Source organism: Callithrix jacchus, chromosome 1, assembly GCF_049354715.1.
Source record: "Callithrix jacchus isolate 240 chromosome 1, calJac240_pri, whole genome shotgun sequence".
Classification (NCBI taxonomy): Eukaryota; Metazoa; Chordata; class Mammalia; order Primates; family Cebidae; genus Callithrix; species Callithrix jacchus.
The window spans coordinates 97,838,947-97,862,581 of record NC_133502.1 but is presented as its reverse complement, the minus strand read 5'-3'; the positions used below and the strand labels follow the sequence as shown (position 1 = coordinate 97,862,581).

Here is a 23,635-nt window from a genome sequence, read left to right as displayed (position 1 = left end):
TCATAGTGTTCTTTGGTTCACTGAACAGTCATCAATGAGAAGCCACTCTCAATACAAACATTATGAGCTGATATACTGAACACATACTGGCATAAAGTTAACAACTCTAAAAATGGCTCTTTAAATTTTACTTGTTGCCATGCATAATGCCATCTTTCATGACATAACTTGCTTTCCCATTCTTCTGCATTATATTAAATCTCTTGATCCACAATTTTTTAATAGTGAAACAAAAAAGGAAGCACGGTCGTCAATTTTAAATCCTTTCTTCTTCAACACTACAGATGCTGAAAGAGTATTTAGTAACACCCCTATAAAACAATTAAATTCTTCAAGGGATAAAAATCCATCCATAACAAAACAGTCATGACAAGTGATATAATAATTATCCACTTCACTTTGGAATGTATTTTCCTGGTCATAGTAAATTTGTCCTTTGAAGAACAGCCATGACACTTAAAGGGATAAAAAATTTTCTATCATTTCTTTCTCTAACACATTCCGCAGCTTTCTTCAAGAAACAATCTGCAATAATACTGTTCAGTTTTCTTTCAATTTGCATAACCATATTTCTGAAGAGATATTGAAAACTACAAGTGATAAGAAATAAAAAATAGGCTTTCATTCAATAGATTACTTAAAATTTGGGGACCTTTTAATCAGAATTAAAATATAAGTTCAGTGTTTCAAATGAACTAAGAAGTCTCTCAACTGTATTCTCAACTGAAGAAATTCAATGGGCTTTGGAATGCAAGAGAATTGAAGAATACCAAATGCCAAATACAAAAATTCTTTAATTGCACAAACAATATAAAAGCCAACATACAAGAATTTCATGACAATTACTTCAGTGTCAGTAGAAAGAACATCAGATGCTGTGTGAGCAGCTTATGCAGAAGATGAACAGGACAGCCAACACTTTCCATAGAATCATTCATGCTTTGCTTCAACATTTATTAAGTATTGTCCATATCTATAAAGATGCATAAGCAAATTCACTAAAATTTGTATTTGTATTGCTTTCCCCAAAAGCAGTGAAATTTTTCTCATTAAGTTCTAACTCAACCAGAGAGTCTCTGCAAAAATTTGCTGTTATTTTTGAGTTCTCATCTGGAAGGGCTTTTATTCACAGTAGTCGTATAAGTAAGCTTTTTTAAAGTAGCAAAAAAAATTTGCACAAAGTGGTGTTTTTTTCTGTATCATGATTACTTGCATCAGTGGCTACACCTTAAAAAAGATCTTTGATAATCTGGGTAATAATAAATGAAGCTAGTATATTTTTGTTACTGTGGTTGATTTCATCTTGGCACTTGAAAATTTGCTTGCAATTTTGGAATCTGGAGATACTCTGGTAGCAGTACATTCAAACAGAGTTGTGAGCAGGAGACTAATGATAATATAGAGTGTGGAAGGAGCTACTTACTACAAGGCCATCTTTCACTTGCCTCCCTATCTTCCTAAAAGGCTGTCAGGAGACAGATCCTTATTGCCTCCTGGATTCTAATCAGGCAGGAGGCTCTCTGCCTCACTCCCACTTAGGGTGCAGCTGCAGACTATAATACTGCTTGCTTCAGCATGGCATCTGCTCTTCAGCAACAGGATGTTCCACCATTCGCATTGCAGTCATCCTGCCCCTTTTGTTCTGGTACTGTCCTGTGGAACAAAAGACCCAAAGGGCTGGTACTCTTGCTTTTGCTGTCTATGTGAGTAATCAACTGTTTAAATCAAATAAGAGCCCATTGCCTCTTTCCCAGCCAAATCTATCAGCGATGCTTGCTAGCCCCCATGCTAAGTCTCCTTCCAGCACAGAGCACACATCTGATCTACAGGAAACACTCCGGCATCTCTTTGCGTGGACAAACTCAGAGCGAGGGGTGATTCCAGTGCAGCAAATAGCAACTCTCCTTTTCTCTGCCACCAGAGCAGTTAGCCAACAATATTCGTCAGCTATGAGCACAATGGTGCTACGTAATAACCACCCCCCACCCCCGCAAGTCTCAGTGGGCTAAAATAATAATAGAATATTCTCATACCTGTGGGCTGGTTGGAACAGCAGATCTATTCTGAGAGTCTGTCATTCTCCTTGGACTGGGGGTCCAGCTAGACATGTTCTTCTCATGACAACCGCAGAGGCACAGGCTCAGAGGTCATACTCATCCCGAAAGTGCATTCCAAGCCCCCTACTTGAATTACATCTACTATGATCCCACTGGCAAATCAAGTCACATGGCATTATAATAACCGAGCAAGTTGGAATGCACCACGCTCTGAGTTCCAAATTAAGAGTCCTTTATTGATTGGCCGGCGACCAAGAGGCAGCTAATGCTCAAAGTTCTCTCGGCCCCAAAGAAGGGGTTTGATTTCCCTTTATACCTTGACTTAAGTATGGGCGGGGGTACCTAGCGGAATTTTATAGAAGCAGAACAGGCAAGTTGGCTAGTAACCAGGGGGAAAGATGTTCCCAGAGTTGTTGGTTGCTAAGGGTATTTCCAAACAATCACCAAGGGGGGAGTTCAAGGAATTATACACAATAGCAGGTGTGCTTGCCAAGCAGGATGTAGTTACATTGGTTATATGGTAGGATAAGCACCGAGTCAGTGTGACATAACACAGCATCAGTGTGGCCCAGTTATGCATGCAAAGGGGCTGTGGTCAGGAGGGGGAAGCTAGGTTGGAGTTTACAGCTAAGATGGAGTCAGTGATGCTAGCCCAGGATAGGTTATTACAGCATCTGTACGCCCATAGAGATGGAGAGAAGGACTGATTTTTTTTTTTAATAATCTAATCTTTTACATCCAAGAACCACTGTGTCCCCTCAGTTCAAAGGACATAAGACAAGCTCTCTGAGGAACATTCCTGTCCCTCTTTTTGGGAAAGGGATGGTGGGTGGGACTCACAGCAGAGCTCTCTTCAAAGAAATCCTTGTCATAAGTACTCCCTTCCTTTCTACCTATCTAGACTCTTTTATATTCCTGATAAAGGGCAGGGGATTAATTGACTTTTAATTCTTGTCTTTGAAAAACAGGCGATCTGCTTTGCAACTCCATTAAATAGCTGATATCTACTGCATAAGGGTCTCTGCCCATTTTAACATCGTTTTACATAACCAAAACCTGGAAATGCACACAGCAGTGACCAACTTTGGGGCTCTAAAAAGAAATTTTAATTTTAGTGAAACAGGGAATTTGCCATCCTTCCTCATAATCTTCTGTTGGCTAGGTTTTGAAAAAACAAAAAGTTGCATACTTAGGAATCCCAGAATAAGTCTTAGAGAGAATGAATTTTCAGTGACAGAGCCCTCCCAGTTCATATCTTTTCTGACTTTTTTTTGTTTTTTTGTTTGTTTTTTACCAGTGAGAGCTAATGACCCCTCTCTGTTCAGGCATCCGCATTAGGTCTGGTTGTGCTGCAAGTATATAGTATAGCTGAATTTCTAGTAATTTCTACTCAAAAGTTAACTTTTAAATGCTTCTTGTACATGCATGAAGAAAACTTTTTCTCCTCCTTCTAGTCCTCTTTCTCAGATTAAGAAAAAAAAATGCGTAGCAGTGAGTAGAGGAGGCTTTAACAAGGGCAAGAATGAAAAGGGAAGAACAGGTAGAAATGATATCCACACAGGCCAGGTGTGGCAGCTCATGCCTGTAATTCCAGCACTTTGGGAGGCCCAGGTGGGTGGATCACGAGGTCAGGAGTTCATGACCAGCCTGACGAACATGGTGAAACCCCGTCTCTACCAAAAATACAAAAAATTAGCAGGGCGTGGTGGCGTGCACCTGTAATCTCGGGAGGCTGAGGCAGGAGACTCTCTTGAACCTGGGAAGTAGAGGTTGCAGTGAGCCAAGATTATGCCACTGCTCTCCAGCCTGGGTGACAGACCAAGTCTCCAAAAAAAAAAAAATCCCAGTCTCGGCACCAAAAGAAAAAATATATCTATTAAAATTTAAAAAAAGTTTCGGCTAGGCTGCCGCCGGAGTCGCCACCGCCACGCCCTCGCCCACCCGCCAGCCCGCCGCTCCCAGCCCCGCTCGCCCCCTCCGCCACCGCTGCGCGCCCCTGAGACTACGCTGCGGCCCCGCTCCCGCTAACTCCCGCGGCCCTCGCTCGCCTCGTGCCGGCAGTTTTGGGTCTACACCTCCCCTCCCCCCGCCAGCCGCCAAAGACTTGGCCACGTAACGAGCCCAACTCCCCCGAACGCCGCCCGCCGCTCGCCATGGATGCCGGTGTGACTGAAAGTGGACTAAACGTGACTCTCACCATTCGGCTTCTTATGCACGGAAAGGAAGTAGGAAGCATCATTGGAAAGAAAGGGGAGTCGGTTAAGAGGATCCGCAAGGAGAGTGGAGCGCGGATCAAAATCTTGGAGGGGAATTGTCCGGAGAGAATCATCACTCTGACCGGCCCCACCAATGCCATCTTTAAGGCTTTCGCTATGATCATCTACAAGCTGGAGGAAGATATCAACAGCTCCATGACCAAGAGTACCGCGGCCAGCAGGCTGGTCACCCTGAGACTGGTGGTGCCGGCCACCCAGTGCGGCTCCCTGATTGGGAAAGGCGGGTGTAAGATCAAAGAGATCCGCAAGAGTACGGGGGCGCAGGTCCAGGTGGCGGGGGATATGCTGCCCAACTCCACCGAGCGGGCCATCACCATCGCTGGCGTGCCTCAGTCTGTTACCAAGTGTGTCAAGCAGATATGCCTGGTCATGCTGGAGACGCTCTCCCACTCTCCGCAAGGGAAAGTCAAGACCATTCTGTACCAGCCCATGCCGTCCCGCTCCCCAGTCACCTGCGCCGGCGGTCAAGATCGGTGCAGCGACGCTGCGGGCTACCCCCACGCCACCCATGACTTGGAGGGACCACCTCTAGATGCCTACTCGATTCAAGGACAACACACCATTTCTCCGCTCAATCTGGCCAAGCTGAACCAGGTGGCAAGACAACAGTCTCACTTTGCCATGATGCACGGCGGGACCGGATTTGCCGGAATTGACTCCAGCTCTCCAGAGGTGAAAGGCTATTGGGCAAGTTTGGATGCATCTACTCAAATCACCCATGAACTCACCATTCCAAATAACTTAATTGGCTGCATAATCGGGCGCCAAGGCACCAACATTAATGAGATTCGCCAGATGTCCGGGGCCCAGATCAAAATTGCCAACCCAGTGGAAGGCTCCTCTGGTAGGCAGATTACTATCACTGGCTCTGCTGCCAGTATTAGTCTGGCCCAGTATCTAATCAAAGCCAGGCTTTCCTCTGAGAAAGGCATGGGGTGCAGCTGGAACAGTGTAGGTTCCCTCGATAACCCCTTTCTGCTGTTTTCCCATGATCCAACTGTGTAATTTCTGGTCAGTGATTCCAGGTTTTAAATAATTTGTAAGTGTTCAATTTCTACACAACTTTATCATCCGCTAAGAAATTAAAAATCACATTCTCTGTTCAGCTGTTAATGCTGGGATCCATATTTAGTTTTATAAGCTTTTCCCTGTTTTTAGTTTTGTTTTGGGTTTTTTGGCTCATGAATTTTATTTCTTGTTTGTCGATAAGAAATATGAGTGGAATGTTAATAAATTTCAGTTTAGTTCTGCAATGTCAAAAATTTAAGAATTAAAAAAACGGATTGGTTAAAAAATAAATAAATAAATAAAAGTTTCCACACAAGAAATATCAGTGTCACTATCAGCCAGACTTTGGAACACTGAGAATTACAGTGAAAATAAGCCACACACTATAAAAATTGGGATGCAGCTTGAGCCATAACCTACTGCTGATTGGTGCATTTTGACAGGTGATGAAGACGTGTTAACTCATGAATGACAGAACCCTATAGATAGTAAATTTGATTAAAATAATATTTCAAGGAACTGGACTTACTTTATGGACATTTAAGGAAGAAAGAATAAGAGTACTAGGTTAATGGCTTAAGAAGTTATCTTTTATAGTGCACAAAATTATTCGCATCGCTGGACAAGATCTGCAGGTTAACATGTAACTTCACAGAATTGGAGTCTTAATTAATAATAAACAGCTGAGTCATAAACAATATACTCCCAAAGACAGTTCAGTAATCCTTGGGTGGGCTTGTTAAATTGTACCCCAGCTTGTCTTTGAGAAGCTGTGCTACATTCTTTTGGCCTTTATGCAAGTTTTTGAATAATTTTTTCATAACAAGCTTATCTGGGCATGTTTGCTCATTTGTGAATGAGCTTCGTGAAATTATATTTGCATAGGGATTGAAGATCCTTGGGAAATAATGTGTGCTGTTCCCACTGGGAGCTGAGATCTCTAGGGGCAGGTCAGACAATGGCTTATCAAGGGCAGGGCAGTGAGAGCAATCTGCACTGGATGCTGGCAATAAAGCAATGTATTGTCTGTAGAGAATTTAACACCAAAAATAAAACCAACTAAGATATTAATCTGCTTTTTATAATTGCCTGGCACCAGCAGTTCTGAACAACATGAGTGCTAAAAATCTCCATCCCCTCTAGGGCAGACCACGCCAATCTGAATTCCACTTTGGAAGAGATAACTGAGAACCAAAGGGAAGGCATCGCAGAGGCCTACTGGCTGTGGGCTAGAAGAGAGATAAAACCCTCAGGAAAGATGAGCTAGGTTAACCCAGAAACAACCTTTGACTCTGAGTAATCAGATTAAGTAAGGGATTCTGGGCACATCCGTGTTATGGGTCAAATTGTGTCCCCCACAAAATTAATACATTGACATTCTAACTCCAGAACCTCAGAGCATCACCTTATTTGGAATTGAGTTGTTTCCTGAGGTCATTAGAGTGGTCCCATCCCCATTGTGACTGGTGTTCTTATAAAAAAGGGGAAATTTGGACATAGAGACACATGCAGGAATAATAGCATGTGAAGATGAGAGAGCAGAGATCAGGGTGATGCTTCAAGAAGCCAAGCAACACCACAGATTGCCAGCAAACCATCAAAAGCCAGGGGAGAGGCATGAAGCAGGTTCCTTTTGCAGCTCTCAGAAGGAGCCAAGGCTGCAAACACCTTGATCTTGGACTTCTCCCCTTCAGAACTTTGAGACAATAAATTTCTGTTGTTTAAGTCACTCAGTTGTGGCACTTTGTTATGAGAGCCCTATTAAATGAATCCATCAGCTTTAAGGCCTGTTGTAGCACTAACCACACTGACAGTCATTGCCTAAGCACAGGGAGCCATAGCTGGTAAGACTACAGCAGCTGGGCACAAGAGCTAGGCATATTTCACTTAAGTTTATAAAGCTCTTTATAGCTCAATAAGCCATTTCATACAAAGTAAGTCATTTGATCCTTAGAACATCCTTGTATGGTAAGTTGGCCAACTATTGTTCCCATTTTCAAAGGAAAATATCTGAGTTTCAGAAAGATTAAACAATTTTCTCAAGAACACAGAGTTTGTAAGAAACAAAGGCAGGATTTGAACTCAGACTATTTGATTCTAGGGCCAATTTCTGTCTATTACATGGTTCTTGGAAATGCATCGTGTCCTTTTCACCTGTCATTGCATGATGACTGCATCATTTCCTAGTCCTTCAGGGTCTAAAATAGAACTGTGACAACTTAAATATTCTTCTCCTATCTCATCAGAAAGCAAATGCATTTATCTTCAAAGCCTAGGCAGATTTATGTTAACTGAACAGGCAAGGCATTTGGAATGACTTCCACAGGATTCAGGTGTCAGTTAAAACTGATTTGGCCAGTTCATGTACCCCACAACTGATGTGCCAGCAAGGGAGACTCTAAGAGGAAGACATAGTGGCAAACACCAGGTGAGTTTACGGGTACTGGTTATTAGTCACAAGATTACTATGTTGAAGAAGCTTAATAGATATTGCCTCTGCTGTACAAATAAACGGTCCACCTTGCCATCAGAAGTCAGTCATATGGTTTTCTTGTTCTATCATTTTTCATTAATCAGGATCTGTTGTAAGTGATGTCAGAGAAGGAACATATTGATGTAAATTGCACTGATGGAACAAATCTTTCTGAGAAATTTGGAGCATGGACTTGGAGTTGAGGATTAATATAATTAAGAAACATTGTTAGGATATTCCATTTGGGAAGAATAAAAAATCAAGTACAGAGACTGCCTCCTCGCTGGGCAGGAAAGTGCAACAGATACTCATAAATAAAGCCCTAACTCCCTGGGACAGAGCACCTGAGGAAAAAAAAAGGGGGGGCTTTATGATTTCTGCTGCAGCAGACTTAAACGTACCTGCCCAGCAGCCCTGAATGAACAACGGAGCTCACAGCTCAGCACTAGAGCTCCTATAAAGTATAGATTGTCTCCTCAAGCAGCTCCCTGACCCCCGTATATACAAAGAGTCACCTCACAAAGGACAGATCAGACTGACATTTGGCGGGCATCATTCAGTGACAGACAGCAGAAGAATAATCTGGTAGCAACCCTCACGGTTCCACAGCTGCTACAGGAGTTTCCCAGGCAAGCAGGGCCTGGAGTGGACCTCAGCGGTCCTGCAGCAGTGGGGCCAGACTGTTAGAAGGAAAACTAAGAAACAGAAATACTTCATCATCAACAATCTGGACGTCCACTCAGAGACCCAATCAGAAAATCAGCAACCACTCAGACGACAGGTGGATAAATCCACAAAATGGGAAGAAGCCAGTGCAAAAAGGAGGAAAACACCCGAAACCAGAACACCTCGCCTCCTACAAAGGACCACAACCCCTCACCAGCAAGGGAACAAAGCTGGACGGAGAATGAATGTGATGAAATGACGGAATCAGACTTCAGAATGTGGGTAATGAGAAACTTCTGTGAGCTAAAAGAACACGTTCTAAATCAATGCAAAGAAACTAAGAACCTTGAAAAAAGATTTCAGAAAATGATAACAAGAATGGATAACTTAGAGAGGAATATGAATGAATTGAAGGAGCTGAAAAACACAACACGAGAACTTAGTGAAGCATGCACGAGTTTCAACAGCCGAATTGACCAAGCAGAAGAAAGGATATCGAAGCCGAAGATCAACTCAATGAAATAAAACGAGAAGCCAAGATTAGAGAAAAAAGCACAGAAAGGAATGAACAAAGTCTCCAAGAAATGTGGGACTATGTGAAGAGACCTAATCTACGTTTGATAGGTGTACCTGAATGTGAGGAAGAGAATGAATCCAAGCTGGAAAATACTCTTCAGGATATTATCCAGGAAAATTTCCCCAACGTAGCAAGGCAGGCCAATATTCAAGTCCAGGAAATACAGAATACCACAAAGATATTCCGCAAGAAGAGCAACCCCAAGCACATAATCGTCAGATTCACCAGGGTTGAAATGAAGGAGAAAATGCTAAGGGCAGTCAGAGAGAAATATCGGGTCACCCATAAAGGGAAGCCCATCAGACTCACAGCAGATCTCTTGGCAGAAACCCTACAAGCCAGAAGAGAGTGGGGGGCAATATTCAACATCCTTAAAGAAAAGAACTTTCAACCCAGAATTTCACATCCAGCCAAACTGAGCTTCATAAGTGAAGGAAAAATAAAATCCTTTGCAAACAAGCAAGTACTCAGAGATTTTGTCACCACCAGGCCTGCTTTACAAGAGCTCCTAAAAGAGGCACTACACATAGAAAGGAACAACCAGTACCAGCCATTCCAAAATCACACTAAATGCTAAAGAGCATCAACATAATGAAGAATCTGCATCAACTAACGGGCAAAACAGCCAGCTAGCATCAAAATGGCAGTATAAAATTCACACGTAACAATATTAACCCTAAATGTAAATGGGCTAAATGCACAGATCAAAAGACACAGACTGGCAAGTTGGACAAAAAGCCAAAACCCGAGATTTCGGGAGAGGGGACTCAAGATGGCGCCGTGAGAACAACCCAGGATTGGAGCCCACGTTGAATTCGCAAACGGTGAGTCAGTGCTGCATTTCCAGACTGATCTTTGTTGCCCACAGAACGGGGAAACTCCCAAGTATAAAAAGACACGGGACGCCAGGCAGTAGGTCGGCCTGGCGAAGCCGGCAGCCGGGGCGGCGGCGGCCGGCCCTACCCAGCAATCCCCACAGGGCGCGCTTGTCCGGGTGCCTTGTTGAACCGGCAACCTGAGACTTGAGAGGGCTGGACTTGAGACTGAACGAGACTTGCACAGTAGCCCAGCCCAGGGGATTGCAGGGACAGATCGCTTGGGATACCCAGTGGGACGAACAAAACCGCGATTTCAAACTATCCCGGGCAGACGGTCCGAGACGCTCTGTGGGGGAGGGGCGTCCACCACTACGGAGGCAACCTACCCCAACTGATATACACGCCCACTGCTGAGGCAGCCAGCCGTTGCCGAGGCAACCCGCCCCAACTGAGATACACGCCCACTGCTGATGCAGCCAGCCGTTGCCGAGGCAACCCGTCCCTACTGAGATACACGCCCACTGCTGACGCAGCCTGCCGTTGCTGAGGCAACACGCTACAACGAAGAGACTCCGCTGCAGGGCGTGGCGGAGACCACAGCAGAGCCGGCAGGAACAGCGTGAATCACACAACAGCAGGGCGGAGCCTCGGCAGCCAAACAGTGGCTAGTCTGCCTTTGAGCTGGGCAGGACACCTGATCGGACATCCAAAAATAAAGCCCAAACCCCTCAACACAGAGCATTTGAGAAAAAAAAAAGGGTTGTTTAATGAGCTGTGTTGCAGCAGAATCAAACATAGCAGCCTAACAGCCCTGAATGAACAACAGAGTGCACAGCTCAGCAATTAAACCCCTATAAAGTACAAACTGTCTCCTCAAGCAGCTCCCTGACCCCTCTATATCCAAAAGACTGTCATTAGGCAGGCATCATCCTGGGACAAAGAGAGCAGAAAAAGAAACTGGTAGCATCCCTCGCTGTGCCACGGCTACTAGAGGTGCACCCCAGACAAGCAGGGTCTGGAGCGGACCTCAACAGTTGTACAGCGAAGGGGTTAGACTGGTAGAAGGAAAACCAAGCAACAGAAATACTTCATCATCAACATTCTGGGTGTCCACTCAGAGACCCAAACGAAAAGTCAGCAACTACGCAGACGACCAGCGGACAAATCCACAAAGATGGGAAGAAACCAGCGCAAAAAGGAGGAAAACCAGAACACATCGAAACCAGAACACATCGCCTCCTAGAAAGGACCAAAACTCCTCACCAGCAAGGGAACAAAGCTGGACGGAGAATGACTGTGACGAAATGACGGAATTAGACTTCAGAAGATGGATAATGAGAAACGTTTGTGAGCTAAAAGATCATGTATTAAATCAATGCAAAGAAACTAAGAACCTTGAAAAAAGATTTGAAAAAAGATTCGAGGAAATGATAACAAGAATGGATACCTTAGAGAGGAATATGAATGAATTAAAGGAGCTGAAAAACACAATACGAGAACTTCGCGAAGCAAACGCAAGTTTCAATAGCCGAATTGACCAAGCAGAAGAAAGAATATCTGAAGTCGAAGACCAACTCAATGAAATAAAACGAGAAACCAAGATCAGAGAAAAAAGCGCAAAAAGGAATGAACAAAGTCTCCAAGAAATGTGGGACTATGTGAAAAGACCTAACCTACGTTTGATAGGTGTACCAGAAGGGGACGAAGAGAATGAATCCAAGCTGGAAAATACTCTTCAGGACATCATCCAGGAAAATTTCCCCCACCTAGCAAGACAAGCCAACACTCAATTGCAGGAAATACAGAGAACACCACAAAGATATTCCGCAAGAAGAGCAACCCCAAGGCACATAATCGTCAGATTCAACAGGGTTGAAATAAAGGAGAGAATACTAAGGGCAGCCAGAGAGAAAGGTCGGGTCACCCACAAAGGGAAGCCCATCAGACTCACAGCAGATCTCTCGGCAGAAACACTACAAGCCAGAAGAGAGTGGGGGCCAATATTCAACATTCGTAAAGAAAAGAACTTTCAACCCAGAATTTCATATCCAGCCAAACTGAGCTTCAGAAGTGAAGGAAGAATAAAATCCTTTGCGAACAAGCAAGTACTCAGAGATTTTGTCACCACCAGGCCTGCTTTACAAGAGCTCCTAAAAGAGGCACTACACATAGAAAGGATCAATCAGTACCAGCCATTCCAAAATCACACTGAATGCTAAAGAGCTTCAACATAATGAAGAATCTACAACAACTAACAGGCAAAACAGCCACTTAGCATCAAAATGGCAGTATCAAATTCACACATAACAATATTAACCCTAAATGTAAATGGACTAAATGCACCAATCAAAAGACACAGACTGGCTAATTGGATATAAATCCAAAACCCATCAGTGTGCTGTATCCAGGAAACCCATCTCACATGCAAGGATACACAAAGGCTCAAAATAAAGGGATGGAGGAAGATTTACCAAGCTAATGGAAAGCAAAAAAAAGCAGGAGTTGCAATTCTCATCTCTGATAAAATAGATTTTAAAGCAACCAAGATCAAAAGAGACAAAGAAGGCCATTACATAATGGTAAAAGGATCGATACAACAAGAAGAGCTAACGATCCTAAACATATATGGACCCAACACAGGAGCACCCAGATACATAAGGCAAGTTCTTAATGACTTACAGAAGGACTTAGACTCCCACACAATAATAGTGGGAGACTTTAACACTCCACTGTCAATAGTAGACAGATCAACCAGACAGAAAATCAACAAGGATACCCAGGGCTTGAACTCAGACCTGGAGCAAGCAAACCTGGTGGACATTTACAGAACTCTCCACCCCAAATCCACAGAATACACATTCTTCTCAGCACCACATCACACCTACTCTAAAATTGACCACATAATTGGAAGTAAAGCACTGCTCAACAAATGCAAAACAACTGAAATCATAACAAACAGCCTCTCAGACCATAGTGCAATCAAGTTAGAACTCAGAATTCAGAAACCGACCCAGAACCGCACAGCTTCATGGAAACTGAACAACTGGCTCTTGAATGTTGACTGGGTAAACAACGAAATGAAGGCAGAAATAAAGAAGTTCTTCGAAACCAATGAGAATGAAGACACAACGTGCCAGAACCTATGGGACACATTTAAAGCAGTCTCTAGAGGAAAGTATATAGCAATAAGTGCCCATATGAGGAGAATGGAGAGATCCAAAATTGACACCCTATCGTCAAAATTGAAAGAGCTGGAGGAGCAAGATCAACAAAACTCAAAACCCAGCAGAAGACAAGAAATTACTAAGATCAGAGCTGAGCTGAAGGAGATTGAGACACGAAAAACCCTTCAAAAAATCAATAAATCCAAGAGCTGGTTTTTTGAAAAGATCAACAAAATAGACAGACCACTAGCCAGATTGATTAAAAATAAAAGAGAGAACAACCAAATAGATGCAATAAAAAATGATAAAGGGGAAATCACCACAGATTCCACAGAAATTCAAACCATCATCAGAGAATATTACAAACAACTCTATGCACATAAACTAGTAAACCTGGAAGAAATGGATAAATTCCTGGACTCCTGTGTCCTCCCAAGCCTAAACCAGGAGGAAGCTGAAACTATGAATAGACCAATAACAAGGTCTGAAGTTGAGGCAGCAATTAAGAGCCTACCTCATAAAAAAAGCCCAGGCCCAGATGGGTTCACAGCCGAATTCTACCAGACACACAAGGAGGAGCTGGTACCATTCCTTCTAAAACTATTTCAAACAATCCAAAAAGAGGGAATCCTTCCCAAATCATTTTATGAGACCAACATCATCCTGATACCAAAACCCGGCAGAGACCCAACGAGAAAAGAAAACTTCAGGCCAATATCCATGATGAACATAGATGCAAAAATCTTCAATAAAATATTGGCAAGCCGATTGCAACAGCAAATCAAAAAACTTATTCATCATGATCAAGTAGGATTCATCCCAGGGATGCAAGGCTGGTTCAACATACGCAAGTCTATCAACGTAATTCACCACATAAACAGAACCAAAAACAAAAACCACATGATTATCTCAATTGACGCAGAGAAGGCATTTGACAAAATTCAACAGCCCTTTATGCTAAAAACCCTCAATAAACTCGGTATCGATGGAACGTATCTCAAAGTAATAAAAGCTATTTATGACAAACCAACAGCCAATATCATACTGAATGGGCAAAAACTGGAAGCATTCCCTTTGAAATCTGGTACTAGACAAGGATGCCCTCTCTCACCACTCCTATTCAATATAGTACTGGAAGTTCTAGCCAGAGCAATCAGGCAAGAAAAAGAAATAAAGGGTATTCAAATAGGAAAGGTGGAAGCCAAATTGTCTCTATTTGCAGACGACATGATAGTATACCTAGAAGACCCCATCGCCTCAGCCCAAAAACTCCTGAAACTGATAAACAACTTCAGCAAAGTCTCAGGATATAAAATCAATGTGCAAAAATCACAAGCATTCGTCTACACCAATAACAGACTTAAAGAAAGCCAAATCAAGAGCGAACTGCCATTCGCAATTGCTACAAAAAGAATAAAATACCTTGGAATACAACTCACAAGGAACGTAAGGGACCTCTTCAAGGAGAACTACAATCCACTGCTCAACGAAATCAGAGAGGACACAAACAGATGGAGAAATATTCCATGTTCATGGTTAGGAAGAATTAATATCGTGAAAATGGCTATACTGCCCAAAGTAATTTACAGAATCAACGCTATCCCCATCAAGCTACCATTGACTTTCTTCACAGAACTGGAAAAAACCACCATGAACTTCATATGGAACCAAAAGAGAGCCCGCATAGCCAAGTCAATTCTAAGCAAAAAGAACACAGCGGGGGGCATCACACTACCGGATTTCAAACTATACTACAAGGCTACAGTAATCAAAACAGCATGGTACTGGTACCAAAACAGAGATATAGACCAATGGAACAAAACAGAGGCACCGGAGGCAACACAACATACATACAACTATACAATCTTTGATAAACCTGACAAAAACAACCAATGGGGCAAGGATTCCATGTTTAACAAATGGTGTTGGGAAAACTGGCTAGCCATGTGCAGAAAGCAGAAACTGGACCCCTTCCTGACACCTTACACTAAAATTAACTCCAGATGGATTAAAGACTTAAACATAAGACCTGGCACCATAAAAACCCTAGAAGGAAATCTAGGCAAAACTATCCAGGACATAGGAGTAGGCAAGGACTTCATGAACAAAACACCAAGAGCATTGGCAACAAAAGCCAAAATAGACAAATGGGACCTAATGAAACTCCACAGCTTCTGCACGGCAAAAGAAACAGGCACTAGAGTGGATCGGCAACCAACAGAATGGGAAAAAATTTTCGCAGTCTACCCATCTGACAAAGGGCTGATATCCAGAATTTACAAACAACTCAAGCAGATTTACAGGAAAAAAACAAACAAGCCCATTCAAAAGTGGGCAAAGGATATGAACAGATACTTTACGAAAGAAGACATATATGAGGCCAACAATCATATGAAAAAATGCTCATCGTCACTGGTCATCAGAGAGATGCAAATCAAAACCACATTGAGTTACCATCTCACGCCAGTTAGAATGGCGATCATTAAAAAATCTGGAGACAACAGATGCTGGAGAGGATGTGGAGAAAAAGGAACACTTTTACACTGTTGGTGGGAGTGTAAATTAGTTCAACCATTGTGGAAGACGGTGTGGCGATTCCTCAAGGCCTTAGAAATAGAAATTCCATTTGACCCAGCAATCCCATTACTGGGTATATATCCAAAAGACTATAAATCGTTCTACTATAAGGACACATGTACACGAATGTTCATTGCAGCACTGTTTACAATAGCAAAGACCTGGAATCAACCCAAATGCCCATTGATAATAGACTGGATTGGAAAAATGTGGCACATATACACCATGGAATATTATGCAGCAATCAGAAATGATGAGTTCGTGTCGTTTGTAGGGACATGGATGAATCTGGAAAACATCATCCTCAGCAAACTGACACAAGAACAGAAAATGAAACACCGCATATTCTCACTCATAGGTGGGTGATGAAAAATGAGAACACATGGACAAAGAAAGGGGAGTACTAAACACTGGGGTCTATTGGGGGGAAAAGGGGAGGGCCAGTGGGAGGGGGAGGTGGGGAGGGATAGCCTGGGGAGAAATGCCAAATGTGGGTGAAGGGGAGAAGAAAAGCAAAGCACACTGCCATGTGTGTACCTACGCAACTGTCTTGCATGCTCTGCTCATGTACCCCAAAACCTATAATCCAATAAAAAATTTAAGAAAAAAAAAAAAAAAAAAAAAAGCCAAAACCCATAGGTGTGCTGTATCCAGGAAACCCATCTCACAGGCAAGGATACACAAAGGCTCAAAATAAAGGGATGGAGGAAGATTTACCAAGCATATCGAGAGCAAAAAAAGCAGGAGTTTCAATTCTCGTCTCTGATAAAATAGACTTTAAAGCAACAAAGATCAAAAGAGACAAAGAAGGACATTACATAATGGTAAAAGGATTGATACAAGAAGAAGAGATAACAATCCTAAATATATATTGACCCAATACAGGAGCACCCAGATATATAAGGCAAGTTCTTAACGACTTACAAAGAGACTTAGACTCCCACACAATAATAGTGAGAGACTTTAACACTCCACTGTCAATATTAGACAGATCAACCAGACAGAAAATTAACAAGGATATCCAGGACTTGAACTCAGACCTGGAGCAAGCAAACCTGATAGATATTTACAGAACTCTCCACCCTAAATCCACAGAATATACATTCTTCTCAGCATCACATGACACCTACTCTAAAATTGACCACATAATTGGAAGTAAAGCACTCCTCAGCAAAGGCAAAACAACTGAAATCATAACAAACAGTCTCTCAGACCATAGTGCAATCACGTTAGAACTCAGAATTCAGAAACTAACTCAGAACCACACAGCTTCATGGAAACTGAACAACTGGCTCTTGAATGTTGACTGGATAAACAATGAAATGAAGGCAGAAATAAAGAAGTTCTTCGAAACCAATGAGAAAGAAGACACAACATACCAGAATCTCTGGGACACATTTAAAGCAGTCTCTAGAGGAAAATATATAGCAATAAGTCCCCATATGAGAAGAGTGGAGAGATCCAAAATTGACACCCTATCGTCAAAATTAAAAGAGCTAGAGGAGCAAGATAAAAAAAAACTCAAAACCTAGCAGAAAACAAGAAATAACTAAGATCAGAGCAGAACTGAAGGAGATAGAGACGCAAAAAACCCTTCAAAAAAATCAATAAATCCAAGAGCTGGTTTTTTGAAAAGATCAACAAAATAGACAGACTGATAAAAAAGAAAAGAGAGAATAACCAAATAGATGCAATAAAAAATGATAAAGGGGAAATCACCACAGATTCCACAGAAATTCAAACCATCATCAGAGAATATTACAAACGACTCTATGCACATAAACTAGTAAACCTGGAAGAAATGGATAAATTCCTGGACACCTGTGTCCTCCCAAGCCTAAACCAGGAGGAGGTCGAAACTATGAATAGACCAATAACAAGGTCTGAAGTTGAGGCAGCAATTAAGAGCCTAGCACACAAAATAAGCCCAGGTCCAGATGGGTTCACAGCCGAATTCTACCAGACACACAAAGAGGAGATGGTACCATTCCTTCTGAAACTATTCCAAATAATCCAAAAAGAGGGAATCCTTCACAAATCATTTTATGAGACCAACATCAACCTGATACCAACACCCGGCAGAGACTCAACAAGAAAAGAAAACTTCAGGCCAATATCCATGATGAACATAGATGCAAAAATCTTCAATAAAATACTGGCAAGCTGACTGCAACAGCACATGAAAAAGCTTATCCATCATGATCAAGTAGGATTCATCCCAGGGATGCAAGGCTGGTTCAACATACGCAAGTCTATGAACGTAATTCACCACATAAACAGAACCAAAACCAAAAACCACATAATTATCTCAATTGATGGAGAGAAGGCCTTTGACAAAATTCAACAGCCCTTTATGCTAAAAACCCTCAATAAACTCGGTATTGATGGAACATATCTCAAAATAATAAAAGCTATTTATGACAAACCAACAGCCAATATCATACTGAATGGGCAAAAACTGGAAGCATTCCCTTTGAAATCCGGCACTAGACAAGGATACCCTCTCTCACCACTTCTGTTCAATATAGTACTGGAAGTTCTAGTCAGAGCAATCAGGCAAGAAAAAGAAATAAAGGGTATTCAAATAGAAAAGGAGGAAGCCAAATTGTCTCTACTTGCAGATGACATGATAGTATATCTAGAAGACCCCATCATCTCAGCCCCAAAACTCCTGAAACTGATAAGCAACTTCAGCAAAATCTCAGGATATAAAATCAATGTGCAAAAATCACAAGCATTCCTATACACCAATAACAGACTTAAAGAGAGCCAAATCAAGAACAAACTGCCATTCACAATTGCTACAAAGAGAATAAAATACCTAGGAATACAACTTACAAGGAATGTAAGGGACCTCTTCAAGGAAAACTACAAACCACTGCTCAATGAAATAAGAGAGGACACAAATAGATGGAGAAACAGTCCATGTTCATAGTTAGGAAGAATCAATATCATGAAAATAGCCATACTGCCCAAAGTAATTTACTTTTTACATGCTATTCCCATCAAGCTACCATTGACTTTCTTCACAGAACTGGAAAAAACCACCATGAACTTCATAGGGAACCAAAAGAGAGCCCGGATAGCCAAGTCAATTCTAAGCAAAAAGAACACAGCAGGAGGCATCACACTACCGACTTCAAATTATACTACAAGGCTACAGTAATCAAAACAGCGTGGTACTGGTACCAAAACAGAGATATAGACCAATAGAACAGAACAGAGGTATCAGAGGCAACACAACGTATCTACAACCATAGAATCTTGGATAAATGGTGTTGGGAAAACTGGCTAGCCATGTGCAGAAAGCAGAAACTGGACCCCTTCCTGACACCTTACACTAAAATTAACTCCAGATGGATTAAAGACTTAAACATAAGACCTGACACCATAAAAACCCTAGAAGAAAATCTAGGCAAAACCATTCAGGACATAGGAGTAGGCAAGGACTTCATGACCAAAACACCAAAAGCATTGGCAACAAAAGCCAAAATAGACAAATGGGACCTAATCAAACTCCACAGCTTCTGCATGGCAAAAGAAACAGTCACTAGAGTGAATCGGCAACCAACAGAATGGGAAAAAATTTTTGCAGTTTACCCATCTGACAAAGGGCTGATATCCAGAATTTACAAAGAACTCAAACAGATTTACAGGAAAAAAACAAACAAGCCCATCCAAAAATGGGCAAAGGATATGAACAGACACTTTACAAAAGAAGACATACATGAGGCCAACAAACATATGAAAAAATGCTCATCATCTGAATCTGGAGAACATCATCCTCAGCAAACTGACACAAGAACAGAAAATGAAACACGCATATTCTCACTCATAGGCGGGTGATGAAAAATGAGAACACATGGACACAGAGAGGGGAGTACTAAACACTGAGGTCTATTGGGGGGAAAAGGGGAGGGCCAGTGGGAGGGGGAGGTGGGGAGGGATAGCCTGGGGAGAAACACCAAATGTGGGTGAAGGGGTGAAAGCAAACAGAACACACTGTCATGTGTGTACCTATGCAACTGTATTGCATGCTCTGCACATGTACCCCAAAACCTAAAATGCAATAAAAAAATAAGAAAAAAAAGAAAAAATGCTCATCATCACTGGTCATTAGAGAGATGCAAATCAAAACCACATTGAGATACCATCTCACGCCAGTTAGAATGGCGATCATTAAAAAATCTGGAGACAACAGATGCTGGGGAGGATGTGGAGAAATAGGAACACTTTTACACTGTTGGTGGGAGTGTAAATTAGTTCAACCATTGTGGAAGACTGTGTGGCGATTCCTCAAGGCCTTAGAAATAGAAATTCCATTCTACCCAGCAATCCCATTACTAGATATATATCCAAAGGACTATAAATCGGTCTACTATAAGAACACATGCACACGAATGTTCATTGCAGCACTGTTTACAATAGCAAAGACCTGGAACCAACCCAAATGTCCATCAAAGATAGACTGGACTGGGAAAATGTGGCACATATACACCATGGAATATTATGCAGCAATCAAAAATGATGAGTTCATGTCCTTTGTAGGGACATGGATGAATCTGCAGAACATCATTCTCAGCAAACTGACACAAGAACAAAAAATGTAATACCGCATATTCTCACTCATAGGCAGGTGATGAACAATGAGAACACATGGACACAGGGAAGGGACTAGACACTGGGGTCTATTGGGGAGAATAGGGGAGGGACAGCGGGAGGGGGAAAGCTGGGGAAGGATAGCATGAGGAGAAATGCTAAATGTGGGTGAAGGGGAGGAAGGCAGCAAAACACACTACCACATGTGTACCTATGCAACTATCTTGCATGTTCTGCACATGTACCCCAAAACCTAAAATGCAATTAAAAAAAAAACAAGTACAGGTAAATAGATTGAAATATATAGTTAGGATACGACATTATACACTGCTATCCTTATAACTCTTAGGATTTCATTCATATATTGATTTATTAATTCTTCAAGAATGTATTGCACATCCATTAGGTGCCAGGCACTGTTCTGTGCAGTGGGACTCAGTGGCAAACAATGCTTTCAAAAAATAAACAAAAGCCTTCATTTACTAAGCTCTGTCCCAGGGTTTGATCCTACTCTAAGGCCATTGCAGATACGATATATTTTTTTAACTTTTATTTTAGGTTTCAAGGTACATGTGAAGGTTTGTTACATAAGTAAACACATGTCATGGGGGTTTGTTGTACTTGTTTTTTTCTTTTTTGAGACAGTCTCGCTCTGTCACCCAGGCTGGAGTGCAGTGGCACAATCTCTGCTCACTGCAACCTCTTCTTCCCTAGTTCAAGCGATTCTCCTGTCTCAACCTCCCAAGCAATGGGACTACAGGGGTGTGCCACCATGCCTGGCTAATTTTTGTATTTTTAGTAGAGACAGGGTTTCTCCATGCTGGCCAGGCTGGTCTGAAACTCCTGACCTCAAGTGATCCACCCGCCTCAGCCTCCCAAAGTGCTGGGATTATGGCTTGTTGTACATTTTAGTTAATCACCCACTTATCAAGCCCAGTACTCAACAGTTATCTTTTCTCTTCCTCTTCTTCCTCCCACCCTTCCCTCTCAGGTAGACCTCAGTGTCTGACGTTTTCTTCTTTGTGTTCATAAGTTCTTATCATTTAGCTCCCACTTATAAGTGAGAATATGTGGTATTTGGTTTTCTGCTCCTGCGTTAGTTTGCTAAGGATAATACCCTCCAGTTCCACCCACGTTCCCATAAAATACATGATCCCTTCTTTCTCAGATATCATTTAATTTTTATAACAACACTTAGAGGTAAGTATTATTATTCCCAGTTTGTAGATAAGGAAACCGAGGCTACAAGTTTAAATGACTTTCTTAAGTTCCAGAACTAGGAAGGAAGAGTAAGGCTTCAGCAAGATCTGCCTGATTTCAAAGCCTTCACCCTTAAACATAAAACTTAACCTCTTTCTATATGTCTTACAGGTGAAGTTTCATCTCAAAAGAATCTAAAGCTTATAGTCCCAGCTACTCAGGAAGCTCAGGTGAAAGGATCACATGAGCCGAGAAGTTCAAATTTAGCAACATAGCAAGATCCTGTCTCTGAAACAAAAAAAGAAGAAAAGAAAACTAAAGATGTGCAACTTTCCCTCTTATTTTCAAGCTGGAGCACATAATGTCTTAGATCCATACAAAATAAATGTATCTAATAAAGGGGCTTTCTCCCCCTTTCTTTATTTTTATTTCATGTTTGGATTTGTTTGTTCACATACTTATATGTATTAAACTGTATTGACCACAACTGTGGGTCTAGGCACTCTGCTGGGAGCAAAAATGAAAATGATGTGACCCCACCCCTCACCAGGTCCCTGTAAGCAAAGACCCAACATTGTGGGGATCTCAGGAAGACCTCCAAGGAAGCTGCCAGCAGAGAGAGACAGAAAGAAAGAGAGAGAGAGTGAGAGAGAGAGAGGGAATACTCTCAAATTAGGCAGGTCAAGGAGAGATTAATAGAGCACCTATTTACAGAAGTATACGCTGAGTAAAGAGAAATCACAAGGGATAGTGCAAGACCCTGAGGCACTAAGAAGGAATAATCTTCTTACAGTAAGTACAGGCATTCCCTGTTCTTGCTAGGGTAATCAAACTAGATTTGAATTAAGCTTTTCTATTTTGAAAATGTTTACTGCCAAATCCATATATGTGAATGCCCCAAGATTCTGTTTTTAGTAAACGCTAGGAAAGGGCATTTTCAGTGTCTTGTTTTTCCCTTGGTTCCTTTTCCATCGACATCAAACACTTCTTGTTAACAGTAGCCTTCTTCATTGATTTCAGTTACCTTCACTGGAAAATTCTCAAATGCTTTTTACTGCTGTTTGCAGCTTCCCCGAGGACTTCATTTTTATGCCAACCACTTCTTCTCCTGAAGTGATGAAACCATCTATTGCTTGCAATGAATACCTTTTCCTCTTCTTCCATATTATCAAGAGGTTCTCATTTTCAATGTTTCAGAGACATACAGAAAGTATCCCTTGGTTCAGAGGTGTGTTAATTATCTATTGCTGCAATAACAGCAATAACTCTCAGAACTTAAGAGACTTCTTAACAATTATTATCTCATGGTTTCTATGGGGCAGGAAATCAAGAAAAATTCAGCTGGAGAGTTCTGGCTCTGAGTCTCTCATGACATTGTAGCCAAAATATTGGATGGGGCTGCAATAATCTGAATTGTGCTTGAATGGGGCTGCTTCCAAGATGGCTCACTTACATTGCTGTTGACAGAAAGACCCAGTCCCTCACCTTGCAGGCCCTTCCACAGCTGCTTGATGCCATTATGCTGTCTTCCTCAGGGGGGACGACCCAAGAAAGAAAGGCTGAAGTTGCAGTGTCTTTTATGAAGTTAGCCACAGTGGTATCCAACATGTGCTATTCACTGGAAGTTAAGTCACTAATTCCCTATACTCCAGAGAACAGAATTAAACTCCACTTCTTGAAAGAAGGAGTATCATAGAATTTGTGGACATTCTTTAAAGCCATCATTAGTAACATATGGATTCACTGCTCAGGCAACCATTGCATCAAAAGACTTACTGTCTTGTAAGTCAGTTTATTATATTTTCTCATCTCTTAATTTCAACCGATTCTATTCACCTGGTGCTCATCACCTCACCACCAGCCTTGGTGGTCTTTCAATTACTAGAGAAATATCTTTCAGAATGAGCAAGGAATAAAAGCAAGGAATAAAAATAGAGCCATATTAAGGGTAAGAGGCTATATTGATCTACTATAAAGCCAAATATTAGTATCAACAAAGGACTTTACCAAGCCCTGCTGAATAAGAATTTCAAATGCCAGTTTCTTCAGAACGAAGCCCAGCCTCCTGGAGGGTTAACTAAACAGTCCCTCCAGGCTATGTTTAATAAAAGATTTATCAACAGATATGTGAGATAACACAAAGGAGTTGTGATAAACTTTGGGAGATCCACAGTCATGCCAGATAGTTGCAGAATTCTAGGAAATGGTCCTTTGCAAAGG

General features: G+C 41.9%; 1 protein-coding gene and 1 long non-coding RNA gene across 3 annotated transcripts; one reads left to right on the top strand and one right to left on the bottom strand.

The window, feature by feature from the left end:
- Nucleotides 1-776: 776 nt before the first annotated feature.
- Nucleotides 777-2,211, bottom strand: LOC108589926 (uncharacterized). The gene is made up of 2 exons (XR_001909260.4): nucleotides 2,034-2,211; nucleotides 777-1,653 (listed from the first exon to the last, which is right to left on the bottom strand). It is a non-coding gene; the product is annotated as an uncharacterized LOC108589926 (long non-coding RNA).
- A 1,978-nt stretch (nucleotides 2,212-4,189) lies between these two features.
- On the top strand, nucleotides 4,190-21,843 carry LOC100388387 (poly(rC)-binding protein 1). Of its 2 annotated transcripts, none has more exons than XM_002742775.7 (2): nucleotides 4,190-5,177; nucleotides 21,587-21,843. In XM_002742775.7, the coding sequence occupies exons 1-2, from the start codon at nucleotides 4,211-4,213 to the stop codon at nucleotides 21,688-21,690; spliced, it is 1,071 nt and encodes a 356-aa protein (XP_002742821.2). In that variant the 5' UTR covers nucleotides 4,190-4,210; the 3' UTR covers nucleotides 21,691-21,843. The 2 variants fall into 2 exon arrangements, with proteins under 2 accessions (XP_002742821.2, XP_054111206.2); XM_054255231.2 differs by having other exon boundaries at nucleotides 4,190-5,372.
- The last annotated feature ends 1,792 nt before the right edge of the window (nucleotides 21,844-23,635 follow it).